Raw genomic sequence first — 14,483 nt, forward strand, 5'->3', positions numbered from 1 at the left:
GTATATCTCTCTGTTTGTATCATCTTTAATTTCTTTCATCAGTGTCTTATAGTTTTCTGCATACAGGTCTTTTGTCTCCTTAGGTAGGTTTATTAATAATCACTTGATTCTTAATCGTGTTTATATTTAATTATAAACATAAGATTTATTTTTAGAATAAAAAGAATGAAAAACATCTCCATCATGTGTCTTTGTTCCCAATAATCCCTTTCAGATAGATCTGTGAAGCAATACAGAGCACAGTGTCGACATACCTTTCATTTCAAAGGCCAAAAAAAATAGGGCTTAAGTAGTGAGATCATTTCTATTAGGCTTTATGTTAGTATCAATTAATGAGTTAATCAGTCAAACGAGTATCTGTTGATTAATCTCACCCAAATGAATGGGTCTCTATTGGTTTATCAATGTGATAGAGCATCAGAGTTCAATGAGCAGGAAGAAAATCCTGCCGGCATAATGTGAGTCTTCACTTTTCCTTTCTGAATCACGAAAGTACCTCTCATTCCTACAGGCTTATCTCCATAATGTTTTTCAAGAGTCTGTCTCATACAAGTCACGAAGTTAAGTTTTCCAGTTCTTCTTTTGGCTTTCACCTCAATGACCTTTTAGTTCCCTGGAAAAATGCTATCGCTTACTAAATATTATTCTTTTTTATTTTAATTTTTGTTTGCATTGGGTCTTCATTGCTGCATGTGGGCTTTCTCTAGTTGCAGCGAGCAGGGGCTACTCTTTGTTGCGGTGTGCGGCTTCTCATTGCAGTGGCTTCTCTCGTTGTGGAGCACAGGCTCTAGGCGCCGCGGGCCTCAATAGTTGTGGCACATGGGTTTAGTTGCTCCACGGCATGTGGGATCTTCCCAGACCAGGGCTCAAACCTATGTCCCCCTGCATTGGCAGGCGGATTCTTAACCGCTGAGCCACCAGGGAAGCCCAAAGTATTATTCTTAACCTTAGTTTTAAATGAGACTCTCACTCTGCCTGTAGTATTTTCTGAATCTTTTATAACTGGGTTATTTAAAGAGGTTTGGGACTTGGGTAGCTTTGGATTTTCTTAAGAAAACTACAGTAGTTGCAGTAAGCTTTCAAATTTTTAGCTATCTGAGAACTTTTGGAGAATACTGCATTTTTAAAACAAAATCACCTTTCCAGGTTGGCCTTTACTGGCAAAAAGATTAGCCAGTAATGCAAACCCCAAATCATGGTATTTCTCACTGTATTTCTCTAGTAGGCACCCTCCATCTGCAGAGTTAACAGGAGCAAAGTAACTTCCATTCACAGGAGGTTTGTGTTCACTTTCCGTGTGAACAACTGGCATAAACTCAGAATTGAATCCAAAAGTCGGAAATGGGCCTGCTTCTGCTCCAAGAACAAAAGCTCCAGGAAGCTGGATTTCTCCTGCGATTTTATTTAGATCATAATTTGTTTTATTTATAAGAGGCAATAAGTAAGGCACACCTCCTACTTCTGCAATTCTAGTTTTCCTACAGATACCTTTTACGGGAAAGGTAAATGGCTCCTTAGTCAAATTAGGGCAATCAACTACAGAGACCTGGACATCAGCAAAGGTATCCGTTAGCCCCTTCTGCAGAACTCCAAACTCAGGAACTCCGCACTCCAGAGGCCCTCCTTTCGACGTGCTGCCTCTCCCCTTCTGCCGAAAAGAGGTATTTTTAAAAAAGAGTCCAGGGTTTCCCTGGTGGCGCAGTGGTTAAGAATCCGCCTGTCAATGCAGGGGACACGGGTTCAAGCCCTGGTCCGGGAAGATCCCACATGCCGCAGAGCACCTAAGCCCATGCACTACAACTACTGAGCCTGCGCTCTAGAGCCCGTGGGCCATAACTACTGAGCCCACGTGCCACAACGAATGAAACCTGCACGCCTAGAGCCTGTGCTCCACAACGAAAGAAGCCACTGCAATAAGAAGCTCGCACATCACAACGAAAAGCGGCTCCAGCTCACTGCAACTAGAGACAGCCCGTGTGCAGCAATGAAGACCCAATGCAGTCAAAAATAAACAAATAACAAATAAATAAATGTATTAAAAAAAAGAGCCCAACCAAGAAGAAAATATGTCTCCAGAAACAGAAGAGAATTTCTCTCAGTTGCTTCACCCTCTAGAAAAACTTAATAAACATTATGCATTCAGTAAAACAAACGCTGGAAGACAAAATGATTTTCAAATCCTATTTAAGATATAAACTGACCAAAGGGAACAGACTTTTTAAAAAAATTTTTACATAACTAAGAAATAAAATTTTAAATGACACAGAACACAACAGATACAGCTGGAAATCAAATATTAACAGAGAGAAAAGGCATGAGATGAAATGAATACACATGAAAAGGGCAAAGAGATCAAAGCTGAGGGAAGCTAACAGAGGTGGAAGCCTGTCGCAGGAGATGCGATATAAGCGTTTGGGGGTGTCCCTGGATTACAAAGCCCAACAGTGACAATGTATTCAAAGACATGAAGCAGGAAACTTTCCCTGAAATGAAGAAAAACCTCTGAAACTTTATACTTAAAAAACTCATATGTTCCAAGAAACTTTTTTTTAAAATGCCCAACACCGAGATATGCTATAATTGAACAATTGAATTCCAAAGACAGAGAAAGACTTCTTCAAACATTGAAGCAGGAAAACAGATCAGGGAAAAGGAGGGAAATATTTGAGCTGATCTGACTTTTCCACAGAAACACGTTGCACCAGAAAACAACTTCCACAAAGTCCAGACGGGCCGTGGATGTGACCTGGAAACGTTACATGTAGGCAAGATGTTCAAATCAACACAGTGGCTAGATGCTCCACACACAAGAGGACACACATCCCTGGAGAAAACTCCTTGGGAGAGTTTTGGAAAGAGAACTGGAGTCAATTTTTTGACAGTGAGATCCAACCAGCAAGAGAGTCATCAAAAAAGAATTCAGACCAAATATACAACTACCCTACAACCCAGCAATTCCATTCCTAGAAACACCCTAACAGAAAAGAGGGCAAATGTCCAGACAAAGACCTGAACATGAATGTTGGAAGCAGCTTTATTCATCGTAGCCCAAATCTGGAAAGAACCCAAACGTGCATCCACAGGAGAATGGACAAACTGTGATACATCCACACAGTGAACACTACCCAGCAGTGATGCAGGACCTACTGGTCCACAAGACACTGATGGATCTCCCAGTGGAAGAAACCAGATGCACATTTTACAAGAGTCAGTTTTCCCAACTCAACTCACTTTACGTGACGATCAAGAACAGGCAACACAGGGCTTCCCTGGTGGCACAGTGGTTGAGAGTCCGCCTGCCGATGCAGGGGACGTGGGTTCGTGCTCCGGTCCGGGAAGATCTCACATGCCACAGAGCGGCTGGGCCCGTGAGCCATGGCCGCTGAGCCTGTGCATCCGGAGCCTGTGCTCCACAAAGGGAGAGGCCACAACAGTGAGAGGCCCGCGTACCACAAAAAAAATAAGAACAGGCAACACAGATCCGCAGTGATAGAAGTCAGGACAGAGGTTACCTTTGGGGGCTTAAACAGAAGAGGTGCTGGAAATGGTCTGAGTGACCTGGGTGGTGATGACACAGGTGTGTGCACGTGTGAAAATTCATCAGGGTGCACTTTGTGTGTGTTCACAGGGAGAAGAAAGGAGGGAGGGGAGGAGGGAGGAAGGCCACCTGCCAGGTCACAGTCACACAGCAGAAAAGAGCGGCCCACCGAAAGGGCCGTCAGGGTAACAGCTGATTCCAAACTCGGGGAAACTTCAACCACTGCGGACGAGGAAACCCAAGGCTAATGCAACAGCAGCCGTCAGCTATTTCGTAGTGAGGAGAGTGGAGCACAAATACTCTGCAGCTCCAGGAGGCCGATCTGGAGGGAGAATCAGGTAGTGTAGACGCTTGGCTGCAGGGAAGCCCACGAGCCAGGGGCAACGCAGAAGGCATCGCCCCCAGGTTCCTACAAGCAATGTCAAGCCCCACATCTCTGACGAGGGGAGCGTGACATTGTTCTGAAATGAAGGCGCTCCGACAGCAAAGACCCATGTGCCCGGCGTGTTCAGCTCCCTTTGCTGCTCTAACAAGTTGCCGCAACCTGAGTGGCTTAGAACAGCATGGATTTATTCTCGTAGAGTTCAGGAGGTCAGAATTCTGAAATGGTTCTTACTGGACCAAAATTCAGGTGTATCAGGGCTGTCTTCCTTCCCCGAGGCTCTAGGGGAGAATCTGCTTCTTTGCCTTTTCCAGTTTCTAGAGGCTGATGCATTCCTTGGCTTGTGGCCCCTTCCTCTATCTTCAAAGGCAGCAAAGTCATCACTCCAACCTCTGCTTCTGGCCTCACATTCTCTCTCTCTCATCCTCCTGCCTCCCTCTTATAAGGACCTCTATGAATACATGGGGCCCATTCAGACAATCCAGGTTAATTTTCCCATCTTAAGATTCTTCATCACGTCCACAAAGTCCCTTTTGCTACATAAGGTGACATATTCATAGGTTCCAGAGATTAGGACTTGGGCTTCTTTGGGGGCCATTATTCTGCCCACCACACCCAGAGACTGAGCTTCATTTATGCAACATCTCAGAGCCTCGATCTCAGACTTCTGATTGGTCCAGGGTGGGTCACACGCCCATCCCTCATCCAATACCCAGGAAGAGAGGAGGGAAATTCTGGTGGGCATCTCTGAACCATAGCAACCGAGTGGATCCGTGCTCAGCTAACTCCAGAGGGGACCTGAGAGAGACGACAGGACCCACCCGAGCCACATCCCCAGGTCCCTCACCAGAGGCTGAGCTGGCCTCACATCATGGGTCCTCCTTAGCCAACCAGGCAGGACAGCAGAGCCGGCCGCCCACGCCTCCAGCCCTGTCCACACCTGCTTCCCTGCCCTCATTTTTGCTGATCCTGGGCCAGCAGACGAGTGAGGCTGCCAGCTCTTGGCACAGTGCTGATGTCCCCCGAGGCCGGCGAGGTATGACGGTGACTTGTTATGAGGCTAGCATGGGGAAGACTGGACTTTCTCACCCCTGGTGTCTGGAGACAGCTGCTCTAAATTCCCCTGAGCTCCCAGCCCAGAGGGAAGGAGAGCAAAGCCAGAAACGTAAAAGAGAAGCAGATTCCCGGTGCTGAGAGCCAAGGGCCAGGGCCCCGGCTGCTTGGAGGGGAGCTCCCCGCTGCTGGGGGTAAAACCCAAGCCCCTCCCACACTGACGAGGCCGGGCGTGGTCTGGCTCGTGGTCCCCACTTCTCCAGGCTCATCCTAGCCTTCTTCCTGCTTCAGTCTCCCCCTGCACCTTCCAGCCTACCTACTTTTGCCTACCTGGACCTGCTGCCTGGAACACTGTCCCTGCCCCATCCTTCCCCTGGCCAAATCCCACTCATCTTTCCAGTGTCGGGATACATGTTCCTTCCTCCTGGAATAAGGTCTGTCTGAACCTCGCAGACTGTGAGATGCCCCCTCTCCACAACCCCTCGGACACATGCACCCGTGTCTTCACTTGTCTGTCTCCCTGTGTTGGGTCACAAGCTTCGTGTCCCTTCTCAGATTCTCCCAGGTGCCCCTTCCTTCCCTCGTGGATGACACCACCCCACACCTCCACTTCCATACGTGAGATACCACACAGAGGGGACCCTGGCTTTTCTAGCAGCCCAGAGGGGCTGGATGAGGTGCCTGGGGAGGAAGTGTGTTAGGGGGGATTCCCTGAGCCGGGCAGAACGCCTTCTCCTTTCTCTCTCCCGTGACTCCTTGGAGATGCGGTTCCTCCTTGAAGCCCTTCCAGGGAAGTTCGTGTGCTGGGTGAACACACCTGCCGGGCAGCCCACTCTGTCCCTCCTCAGCACTTTGGGTGTAGCAGCCAGTGCCCTGCAACACCGCCCATCAAATCCTCCCTCACCACCTCACCTCCCTCTCCATCACCTCCACTGCCCTGGGCCTGCTCCTCCCCAGTACATCAGAAGTCACCTAATCCTTGCCTCAGGCTCTGCTTTCTAAAGGATCCCTGCTCTTTGAAGACAGGGACATGTCTTATTCATTATTTTAATCCCAGTGCCTGGCAATGAATATATGAGGAGTGATGTGTTCATTCATTTTTCTGACACTCACTTTGCCAATGAAAAATAAAAGCACAGAGGAGGTGAGTGGAAGCTCTCTTTTAGCATCCTTGGTCAGAAATTGATCTAATGGCTGAACTGGAATCCTTATGCTCTTATCAACAGGAGGGAAATTGAGAACCTCTTTTCACTTCTGTGAAGATGAACCTGGTTGATATAAATTCAGAGAGCTGGAAACACAAGAGGTTTCCTCTCCAGGCCTCGGAGCTTTCCCAACTGTTCGGAGGTGAATTGACCTTGAGCTTGGACTTGTGCCGTCTACAAGGCACATGTCTTTCAGCTACTTTCCTGCAGGTCCTTAAACCATGACATGTGGACGTATCAGCACAGTGACAGCCTCCCTCTACCCCGGGTTTCAGCTGCTTTTGAACCACGTGCCCCAATAAAATGAGGCATAAAGGTGTCTGTTTCACATCTTGCAGCAAAGTGCAAGAAATTTCTCCAGATCACTTCCTGAAACAAAGTCCCCTCCATTCTGAGAGGAGGCAGCCAGATGTAGCCAGTACACCTTGAGAACTTGGCCCCCTAGAGAAGGGACGACCCTCAGTGCCTCTCCAGCATGGTTGCGTATCCAGTCGTTCAAACAGAAGGCGAGTGACTTTTGCGCTTCTCTCCGGTAGTAACAGTGTGTTTTGTGATATTGCTTTTGTAAGTTTCCCAAGCATGACTCACAATTCTTCCGTTTGCTTGGCTGTTTCCTAATAGTACAACCTAATTAAGCATGATTAGCTTTCAAATTGCGTTAGACTGAGGCCCCCACATATAGAGAACCCCGAACCTAATTAGAGGCCACAGTGAGCATCGGAGAAGCCTGCAGACGTGACACCACTCCACGAAGCATAATTGTCTGCTGGATTTTCTACTTCAATTTTCTTAGTGATGAGAGTTAAAAAAAAAAAAAAAGTGGGAAAAATACTATGTTTTTCAGCTGCAGTGATAACTTGAACAAATAGCTTTGCATCCTCATATAACGTATTTCTGGTAGACATTTCAGAAAGGAGATGACCATAAAGTGTCTTATAAAGAATGGACGTGTCCCTTTGCAGCTTTTCCCTCCGTCCTTCAAAATGACTTCATAACATTTATTTTATTTCTTTATCTTTCAACTAGCATGTTTGTATTTATTCTTATAAACTTACAAGCGCTGTAGAAGCCTAAGGCAAGAGTTCTGGAGAGTACTCTGTGCTCTAAACACCACACAGCACCACTCCCATCTGGGCGGTGAGCCTGAGTTCACCCCTCTGCCCAGGGTGCTGGAACCTGCAGACCCTCCCAGCACCCTTTACTGAGGTGGTTCCGGGCACTTCAGTGCCTTTTTTGGTGATATTTTAGCCTGCGGCCTCTGTAGTCCCAGACAGTCAACCATTTCCACCCTTGCCGCACACCGTCCTGTGTTCTGTGTTCAAGGTAATGGCTCTCACACAGGGTGAAGCTCTGGAACATCCTCTAGGGACACGTGTGGCCAAAGACACCAGTGTTGATTTACAGCAAGACATTCCAGAGGACCTTGGTCTGGGGGTCCTGCTGCCACTGACTTTATAACATTCCCATGTTAAAAGGAAGCAGCCACGGGACTTCCCTGGTGGCACAGTGGTTAAGAATCTGCCTACCAATGCAGAGGATGCGGGTTCAATCCCTGGTCCGGGAAGATCCCACATGCCGCGGAGCAACTAAGCCCATGTGCCACAACTACTGAGCCTGTGCTCTAGAGCCCGCAAGCCACAACTACTGAGCCTGCGTGCCACACTACTGAAGCCCACGCGCCTAGAGCCCGTGCTCCACAACAAGAGAAGCCACCGCAATGAGAAGCCCGTGCACCGCAACGAAGAGTAGCCCCAGCTCACCACAACTAGAGAAAGCCTGCACACAGCAACGAAGGCCCAACGCAGCCAAAAATAATTAATTTTTTAAAAAATGAAGTATCCACAGCATTGGTGCCAAGACCCAGTCAAACTCCTGTTAGCCCCAAGCCTCCCGTGAGCTCATGCTGGAGGATTTCTTTTGACTGTTTCTGAAACAGAGAGGGACTTGGGGCAAAGAGAGGAGGCCCACGAGGTCCCAGCCCTGAGGACACCCCAACTTGGTTGATGAGATCACTGAGAGCCTAAGTGAGAAAACAAAGCAAGACTGGGGTCCGTCTCCCAATAAAACCCAAACCCAATACATGATTGAATTCGTTTGGGGACTGAAAGTAGAAAAAGTTCAGTGGTTGCTTTTGGGGGGAAAAAAAAAGATTGGCTGGGGGCAGGGGGATGAGTCAATGCTTTTCCTGCCTGAAGTTTAGTGCAATGCACTTCATTTTCTCATGTTTCTGCTCCATTGGGCCGCCAGGAGCCATCCACCCTCTCCGGCCAGGGGCTGACCGTGCCCTCCAGTCCTGAGGCTGCTTTGGCCGCCCGGCTCCAGGGAAGAGACGTTTGGGGCTGGCTGGGCTGGGGCAGGCGGTCGGACCCACCCCTCCCTCCCGCGTGGGTGGGTGGGCCATCCAGAGGCGTGTTCCCGGGAGAAGGGGCAGTTCTGATGTGAGACTGAGCTGGAGGCAAGGCGCAGGGGCTGGGAACGTAGTAATGGTTGGATGGTGGACAGCTGCTTAAGGGCCGGAAGTTGATGGAATCACTTGAATCGGGTCAGCCAGCCCCACAGTAGCTGTGCCTGTCCACCGGGTCTCGCAAAGACCAGCACAGAGTCCACGGCCAGAGCAAGCAGCGAGGCATCGCTCCCTGCCTTTTCCCAGAAGCACAGAACTCACACCCCTCCGGGAGCCAGAGGCCCGGGGCTTTGGAGGCGTTTAGGAACAGAGCCTCAGCCCGGCACTCTTGTTCCCAGATGCCACTGGTGAGACCGGCTGGTGGCTCTCAGGCTGCTGGAGGGGACCAGTGCGGCCAGACTCTGGAGGCTGGATGACGGATGCTGTGCAGGGACGCTAGCTTCGCACATCTCACCTCGGGACCTTGTTACCCGTTCATGATGAGAGTGTTTAAAAAGCTTTCTAGAGATTTGACGCCACAGGGACATCCGAGCACGTGACCAGTGCATGGCCAGGCCTGGGCACCAAGGGGTTACCTCCAGGTCTCTGGCAGATTGGAAACAAAATACCCAGCCCTTTGCCACACTTACTGTGGGGAGCTGTAACTGGCAGCCTCCCCTCTGAACCTGCTCGAGGTCCCCACTGAGAGCACCCAGAAATGGGGGGACACATGGCACGAGGGAGGGGGTAGGGCCAGCTTTCCGTCGATCAGGCTGGTGCTGCCCAGCACCCGCCCCCACGTGGTCTTTAGATGCGCACAGGGACTTGATTCAGAGCCATGGGCTACAGTGGGAATCCTGGGCAGGACCCTGTGTCCCCAGGTATCTTCGGGAGGCTGTGCAGCCTAGTGGTTCTCTGTGTGGGCCCTGGAGCCAGGGGGCTTGGGTTCAACTTCTTGCCTCTATATCCTTGGCAAGTTACTTTGGTTCTCTGTGCCTCAGCTTACTGATCTGTGAAATGGGCCTCGAGGCAGGGGCACAGCTGGCAGATAGCATCAACTTGGTACATGAGGCCCTGTGTCATTTTGTCCTTCCCCAGTGGGGGGGGTCTTCCCTCTCGATTCAGGTCTCCCCACAAAGGCCACCTCCTCAGAGTGGTCTTCCATGACCCCCCTTTCTCCACGGGTCACCTCATCCCCTCCCATCACGTGTCACTCCTGGGTAGCGTATTTTTATTTGTTTCTTTATATGGCCTGTGGCTCTCCCAGTAGAACATGAGCTTCGGGAGAAAAGACTCCATCAGTCCTGCCTGTGGCCGCATCCTGGTGCTGATAGGTTCTGGGACAAAGGAAGTACCAAGAAATATTTGTGAACAAAAGACCAGATCTTTTCACGCGCCCATCCCAGCTTCCCACCCGGCACAGGTCGATCTGGGTCCCGTCACACCTGGGCCAAGCACAGGGGAGCCCCCGGGAGATGCCGGACGCAGCTTCCATGGGTTACACGGCCCCAGCAAACATGCAAGGAGCCGTCCTCAGGCTGGGTGCCAGGGCTCCTGGGCCTCCCGGGCGCCATCCCCCGTCAAACCAGTTGTGAGTGATCTATACACGTTGCCAAAACAGCGCCTGCTTCCTTCAGCTCCTTACCGTGGAACGCTGTGTTTCAGACTCTCCGGAAAGCCGGCACCCAGAGAGGTGCTTTCCACATCCCCAGATCCCCTCTCCCTTGAGAGGAAGAGTCGCATCGCCCCATGTCTGAGCGAGGAGAGGTTGGCAGATATCAGTCCCCGCCCCCCACCAGTTTTGCACAGGCAGTCCCAGAAGCCTCTGGGGCCTGTATGGGTTGACACCTCCCAGAGTTTCCAAAACGTTTGGCTGGAAATAGGAAAAGTGGAACCACGTTGTGTGTGATACAGAGAAAAGCTGAGACGCCGGGCGAGCAAGCTCCCCGGGACTTTGCATTTTCAGCAAAGAGCCTCCTTCAGCCCACAGGCCCCATCAGCAGCCAGCCTGGCCAGCGATGGCTCCACGGGCCTCCCACTTCCTGGACCCTCAGGCTCTTCTTCTGCTAAATGGGGGTGATGAGAGTTCTCACCTCACCAGTTAATACAAGAGCGGCACAAAATGCCGTATGTGTCACGTGATGTACCTGCCATAAACCTAAGTCCCCTTCCCCCCGCACCCTGGATATTTGGGTGGTGGAGGACATCACTGATAGGTTATTTTCTCTATTTAAGAAGGTCTATCTCTTTGACTTCATTTCTGACCACCCACCCCCTCATTCACTGACTTTATGGATTCTTCAGTAAGACAAGCTCATTCCTACCTCAGGGCCTTTGCACTTGCTGTCCTCTCTGCCTGGAGCTCTTCGATATTTTCATGGCCACCTCCTGATCATTGTTCAGGTTTTATCTCAATGTCACCTCCCTAGAGAGGCCTTCCCTGCCCCTTCACCTCAAGATTCCCCGACCCCTCCCCCCAGCCCAGCTTCCTGCTCTGTTTTCACGACTTCCTCATGGGAAGTAGCCACAGCAACGATCTGCTTCTCCCACTAGAAGGTGGATTCTCTCCTTCCAAGAGGACAGAATCCACCTTGAATAGAATCTTTTTTTAAAGCTTCAAGCAAAGCACCAGGCTGTGCTCTCCACAGCCCACCCCAGGAGCCCTGCAGTTCTTGGGGGTCATGATGGGGCAGGTGGGGTGCCCTGGTGGAGGGGGTCGCTGCGAACCATGGGCTGGATAGGACCGCCCACTGCGGGTCAGGATCCCCACCCGGGGAGGGTTTCTAACCACCTTAGCGGAGGCAGGTTTCAGAAGGGACCCTTGGTGGCCATGGTGGAGGCCGTCCACATGCTCTACCCGGTCTGCTGCCCGGGGGCCTGTGGGACCCCTGGGGGAGACAGAAAACCGGGAGTCAGGAAACAGGAACTCTGAGCACATCTCAGCCTCTCACATGCTGTGTGACTTTGAGCAAGTCACTTCCCCATTCTGAGTCTCAGTTTCCTCAACAGTAAAATGGACAGAGTAAGACTGATGCCAGCTTTGCCTCCACTCTTGCCTCTTCCCAGCTGTGCTGTCCTGGGGGAGTCACTCCACACACCTGGGCGCATTCCCTAGGACCTCAAATGGGACGAGACTTGTATCCACCTCATAGGATTAAACTAATGATACTAATACTGACAGAAGCTTCCTTGCACTTAGTAAGTGCTCAGTAAATATCCGGCTCATGATCAGAGGCTGGGAATCTGCTCAGACCACTCCCAGGAAGAGGAGGAAGGACCTCCACCATGAACACGGCAGGGGATGCAGAAAGATTTTTTGTAAATGGTGGCGAGGCTGGAAAAAACAAAAGCGTGAGCCGGGAGGAGGAGTAGAGGGTGTGTTTCCACCTGGGCTGGTTGGTGGGTGGGAGCTGGTGCCCGCTCTGGACACAGCTGACATTTTTAGCACCAGCCTGGGGTCTGGACCTCTTGGCTCCCAGCTGCTCATTAAGTGAAGCCATCTGATTCCTCGACGCGGGACAAGTAACCAGCAAAGAAACCAGGATGGCTGGGAGACCCACCCCTGACACATTCCTCCCTTCTCAGAGCTTTGAGGGGGTCAGAGAGTTTGGGGACCAGGAAGAAAGCGTAGTCTGGGAAATATTAACTGCACACCCACAGCTGACCAGACGGGCAGAACCCACAGTGACTTCCAGGCGAGTCCGGGGCTGGAGAGTGGCTCAGCCAGAAAGCCGCCTTCTAAAGGCTCGACCACAAGCAAACGTGAGCCATGTTACGAGTGCGGCAAAGTCAAGGCTGGACAAGCCCAGTTCTTTCCTGAGTCCTGTCGGCAGGAAAACCATCCAGAAAGTGTGCACTCAGAGCCCTTTCTCGTGGAACTTCAGAAGGCAAAGGGGTAGAGTGGGGATGAAAAGACCCAGATTTTGGTCTCAGCTGTCTCCTAGCAGCTGTGTCACTGTGGGCAAGTCGCTCCCACTCTCTGTATCCATGTAAAAAGGGTAAAACTAAGGACTAAGAGGCTCCTAGGGGCTGCGCCGTTGTGGGATTATACGATTCAAAGGCTCCTTGGCATCTGAGTTTTTTGCTCTCTCTCTGAAAACCTAAAGGGCAGTGGGGGGGGGGAAGGGGTGGGGGGTGTTGTTTGCACAGAGGAAATCAAAATCAAGTTCTAATCCTTTAGGTTTTCAAAAGCCATGCCCAAATCCTGAGATTGCCAGGAATCTGTCCGTTGTAAGAGACAGAAAGCCCAGCTCAAACCAGCTTGAGCAAAAAGGCATGTTTATTTGTTCCCGGAATGTAAAGATGAGTTGGTTTCAGGAATGGTGGTATCCAGGGGCTCAAATAATGTCACCACCTTGTTTTTCCTCTCACCCCAGTTCTGTAATTCAGAACGACATTTACCTAGTGGTAGCTAATCCACCCCTCCAGGCTATAGCACCTATGTCTTCAGCAGCCCTGATGGAAAGAGATTTCCTTTCCTGTTTGTTCCAAGGAAACTCCCAGGATTGCTTTGGATTTGCCAGCCTTGTTCGCATGTCCATCCCTGAACCAGTCCCTGAGGTCTGGGTTTAAATCCAGCCCCACCATTTACTATATGTGACCTAGGATGAGGAACTTAGCTGCAGTCGGTTTCCCATGGCTGTGATGACAAATTACCACACACTTAGTAGCTGGAAGCAACACAAAATTATTATCCCAGAGTTCTGGACGTCAGAAGTCCAAAATGGGCATCACTGGGCTAAAGTCAAGGTGTTGGCAGGGCTGATTCCTTCTGGGGGCTCTAGGGGAGAAGCCCTTTCTTTGCCGTTGCTGCCTTCCAGAGCCGGCCCCCCGCCTTCACTGTGGCCCCCTCCCCCACCTTCAAAGCCAACAATGTCCACCGAGTCTTCCTCACATCACATGACTCTGACGCTGCCCACCTGCCTCCCTCTTTGACTTGTGAATACCCTGTGATTCCGCTGGGCCACCTGATAACCCAGGATCGTCTTTCCATCTCAAGGTCAGCTGATTAGCAACTTTAATTCCACCTAATCTTCCTTTGCCACGAAACGTAACATGTTCACAGGCTATGGGGATTCGGCTGTGGACAGCTGGGAGGCCATTATTCTGCCCACCACACTCACCTCACTGCCATTGTCTGTAAAGTTGGATGGTAGCATTAGTCCCTCAAAGGATCATGCTGAGGTGGAAAGGAGAGCCCTCAGCATAGAGCCTGGCACACAGTAGGTGCTCAACAAGTGAACAGGTCACCCACCAGCCTCAGAATCTGTGGACTTACTCACGAGCATTTCTGAGGCGCTTCATCGTTATGTTGGAAGAAAGGCAGCACATGGTTTGGGTGACAAGCAATGTAGAATAGAATAAGGACTCGAGGGTGCAATGCCCCACATCCCGGGGCTACCTCTGTGACTGCCATTTGGACAAGGCGGAGAGGGTATGTTTTTACCAGACACCACCCCATGGGAGGGCCCAAGAGAGAAGGAAAAACGCCAGAGCCACCCAGGAGGATGGTGGCAGTTCTGTAACAAGGACACTGGGGGTTACTGACACCTCACCCCACTCGCCATCCCTCTGTCCACTCATCCCAGATTAGAAGCGCAGCCCTCGGTGGCTGGAGCACACGGGGCACTGGGCACACGTAGCTGCTCGATCGACAGTCTGCATCTGAGTAACAACGGGATGCAGAGAGGTTTAGTGAGGTGGGGTCCCAGCTGCTCTGCCAGCCTCCACTGTCCTGGTGGCTATATGGGGCTCCGCCGTGGCCTGGCAGCACCTGGCCCGGGACACGGTCAATGCTAAGGAAACATTTGGTGAATGAAGATGCAGCAGGGAGGGAACTGAAGCTGGAGTCCGAGCATTGGTTCTGCCGCTGCCCGGCTCTGAGCCTCAGTTTCCCCATCTGCAGGTGAGAGAACCCCTTGC

The 14,483-nt window shown here is 51.0% G+C and overlaps 1 protein-coding gene across 1 annotated transcript; it reads right to left on the bottom strand.

The window, feature by feature from the left end:
- Nucleotides 1-401: 401 nt before the first annotated feature.
- LOC113609439 (ester hydrolase C11orf54-like) lies at nucleotides 402-13,865 on the bottom strand. The gene is made up of 3 exons (XM_027086634.1): nucleotides 13,844-13,865; nucleotides 1,307-1,587; nucleotides 402-602 (listed from the first exon to the last, which is right to left on the bottom strand). Exons 1-3 carry the CDS (start codon nucleotides 13,863-13,865, stop codon nucleotides 402-404), a joined length of 504 nt encoding a protein of 167 aa, XP_026942435.1.
- Nucleotides 13,866-14,483: the final 618 nt, after the last annotated feature.

Source organism: Aethalodelphis obliquidens, unplaced genomic scaffold, assembly GCF_003676395.1.
Source record: "Aethalodelphis obliquidens isolate GAN/ISIS:26980383/991018 unplaced genomic scaffold, ASM367639v1 scaffold57, whole genome shotgun sequence".
In the NCBI taxonomy this organism is placed as follows: Eukaryota; Metazoa; Chordata; class Mammalia; order Artiodactyla; family Delphinidae; genus Aethalodelphis; species Aethalodelphis obliquidens.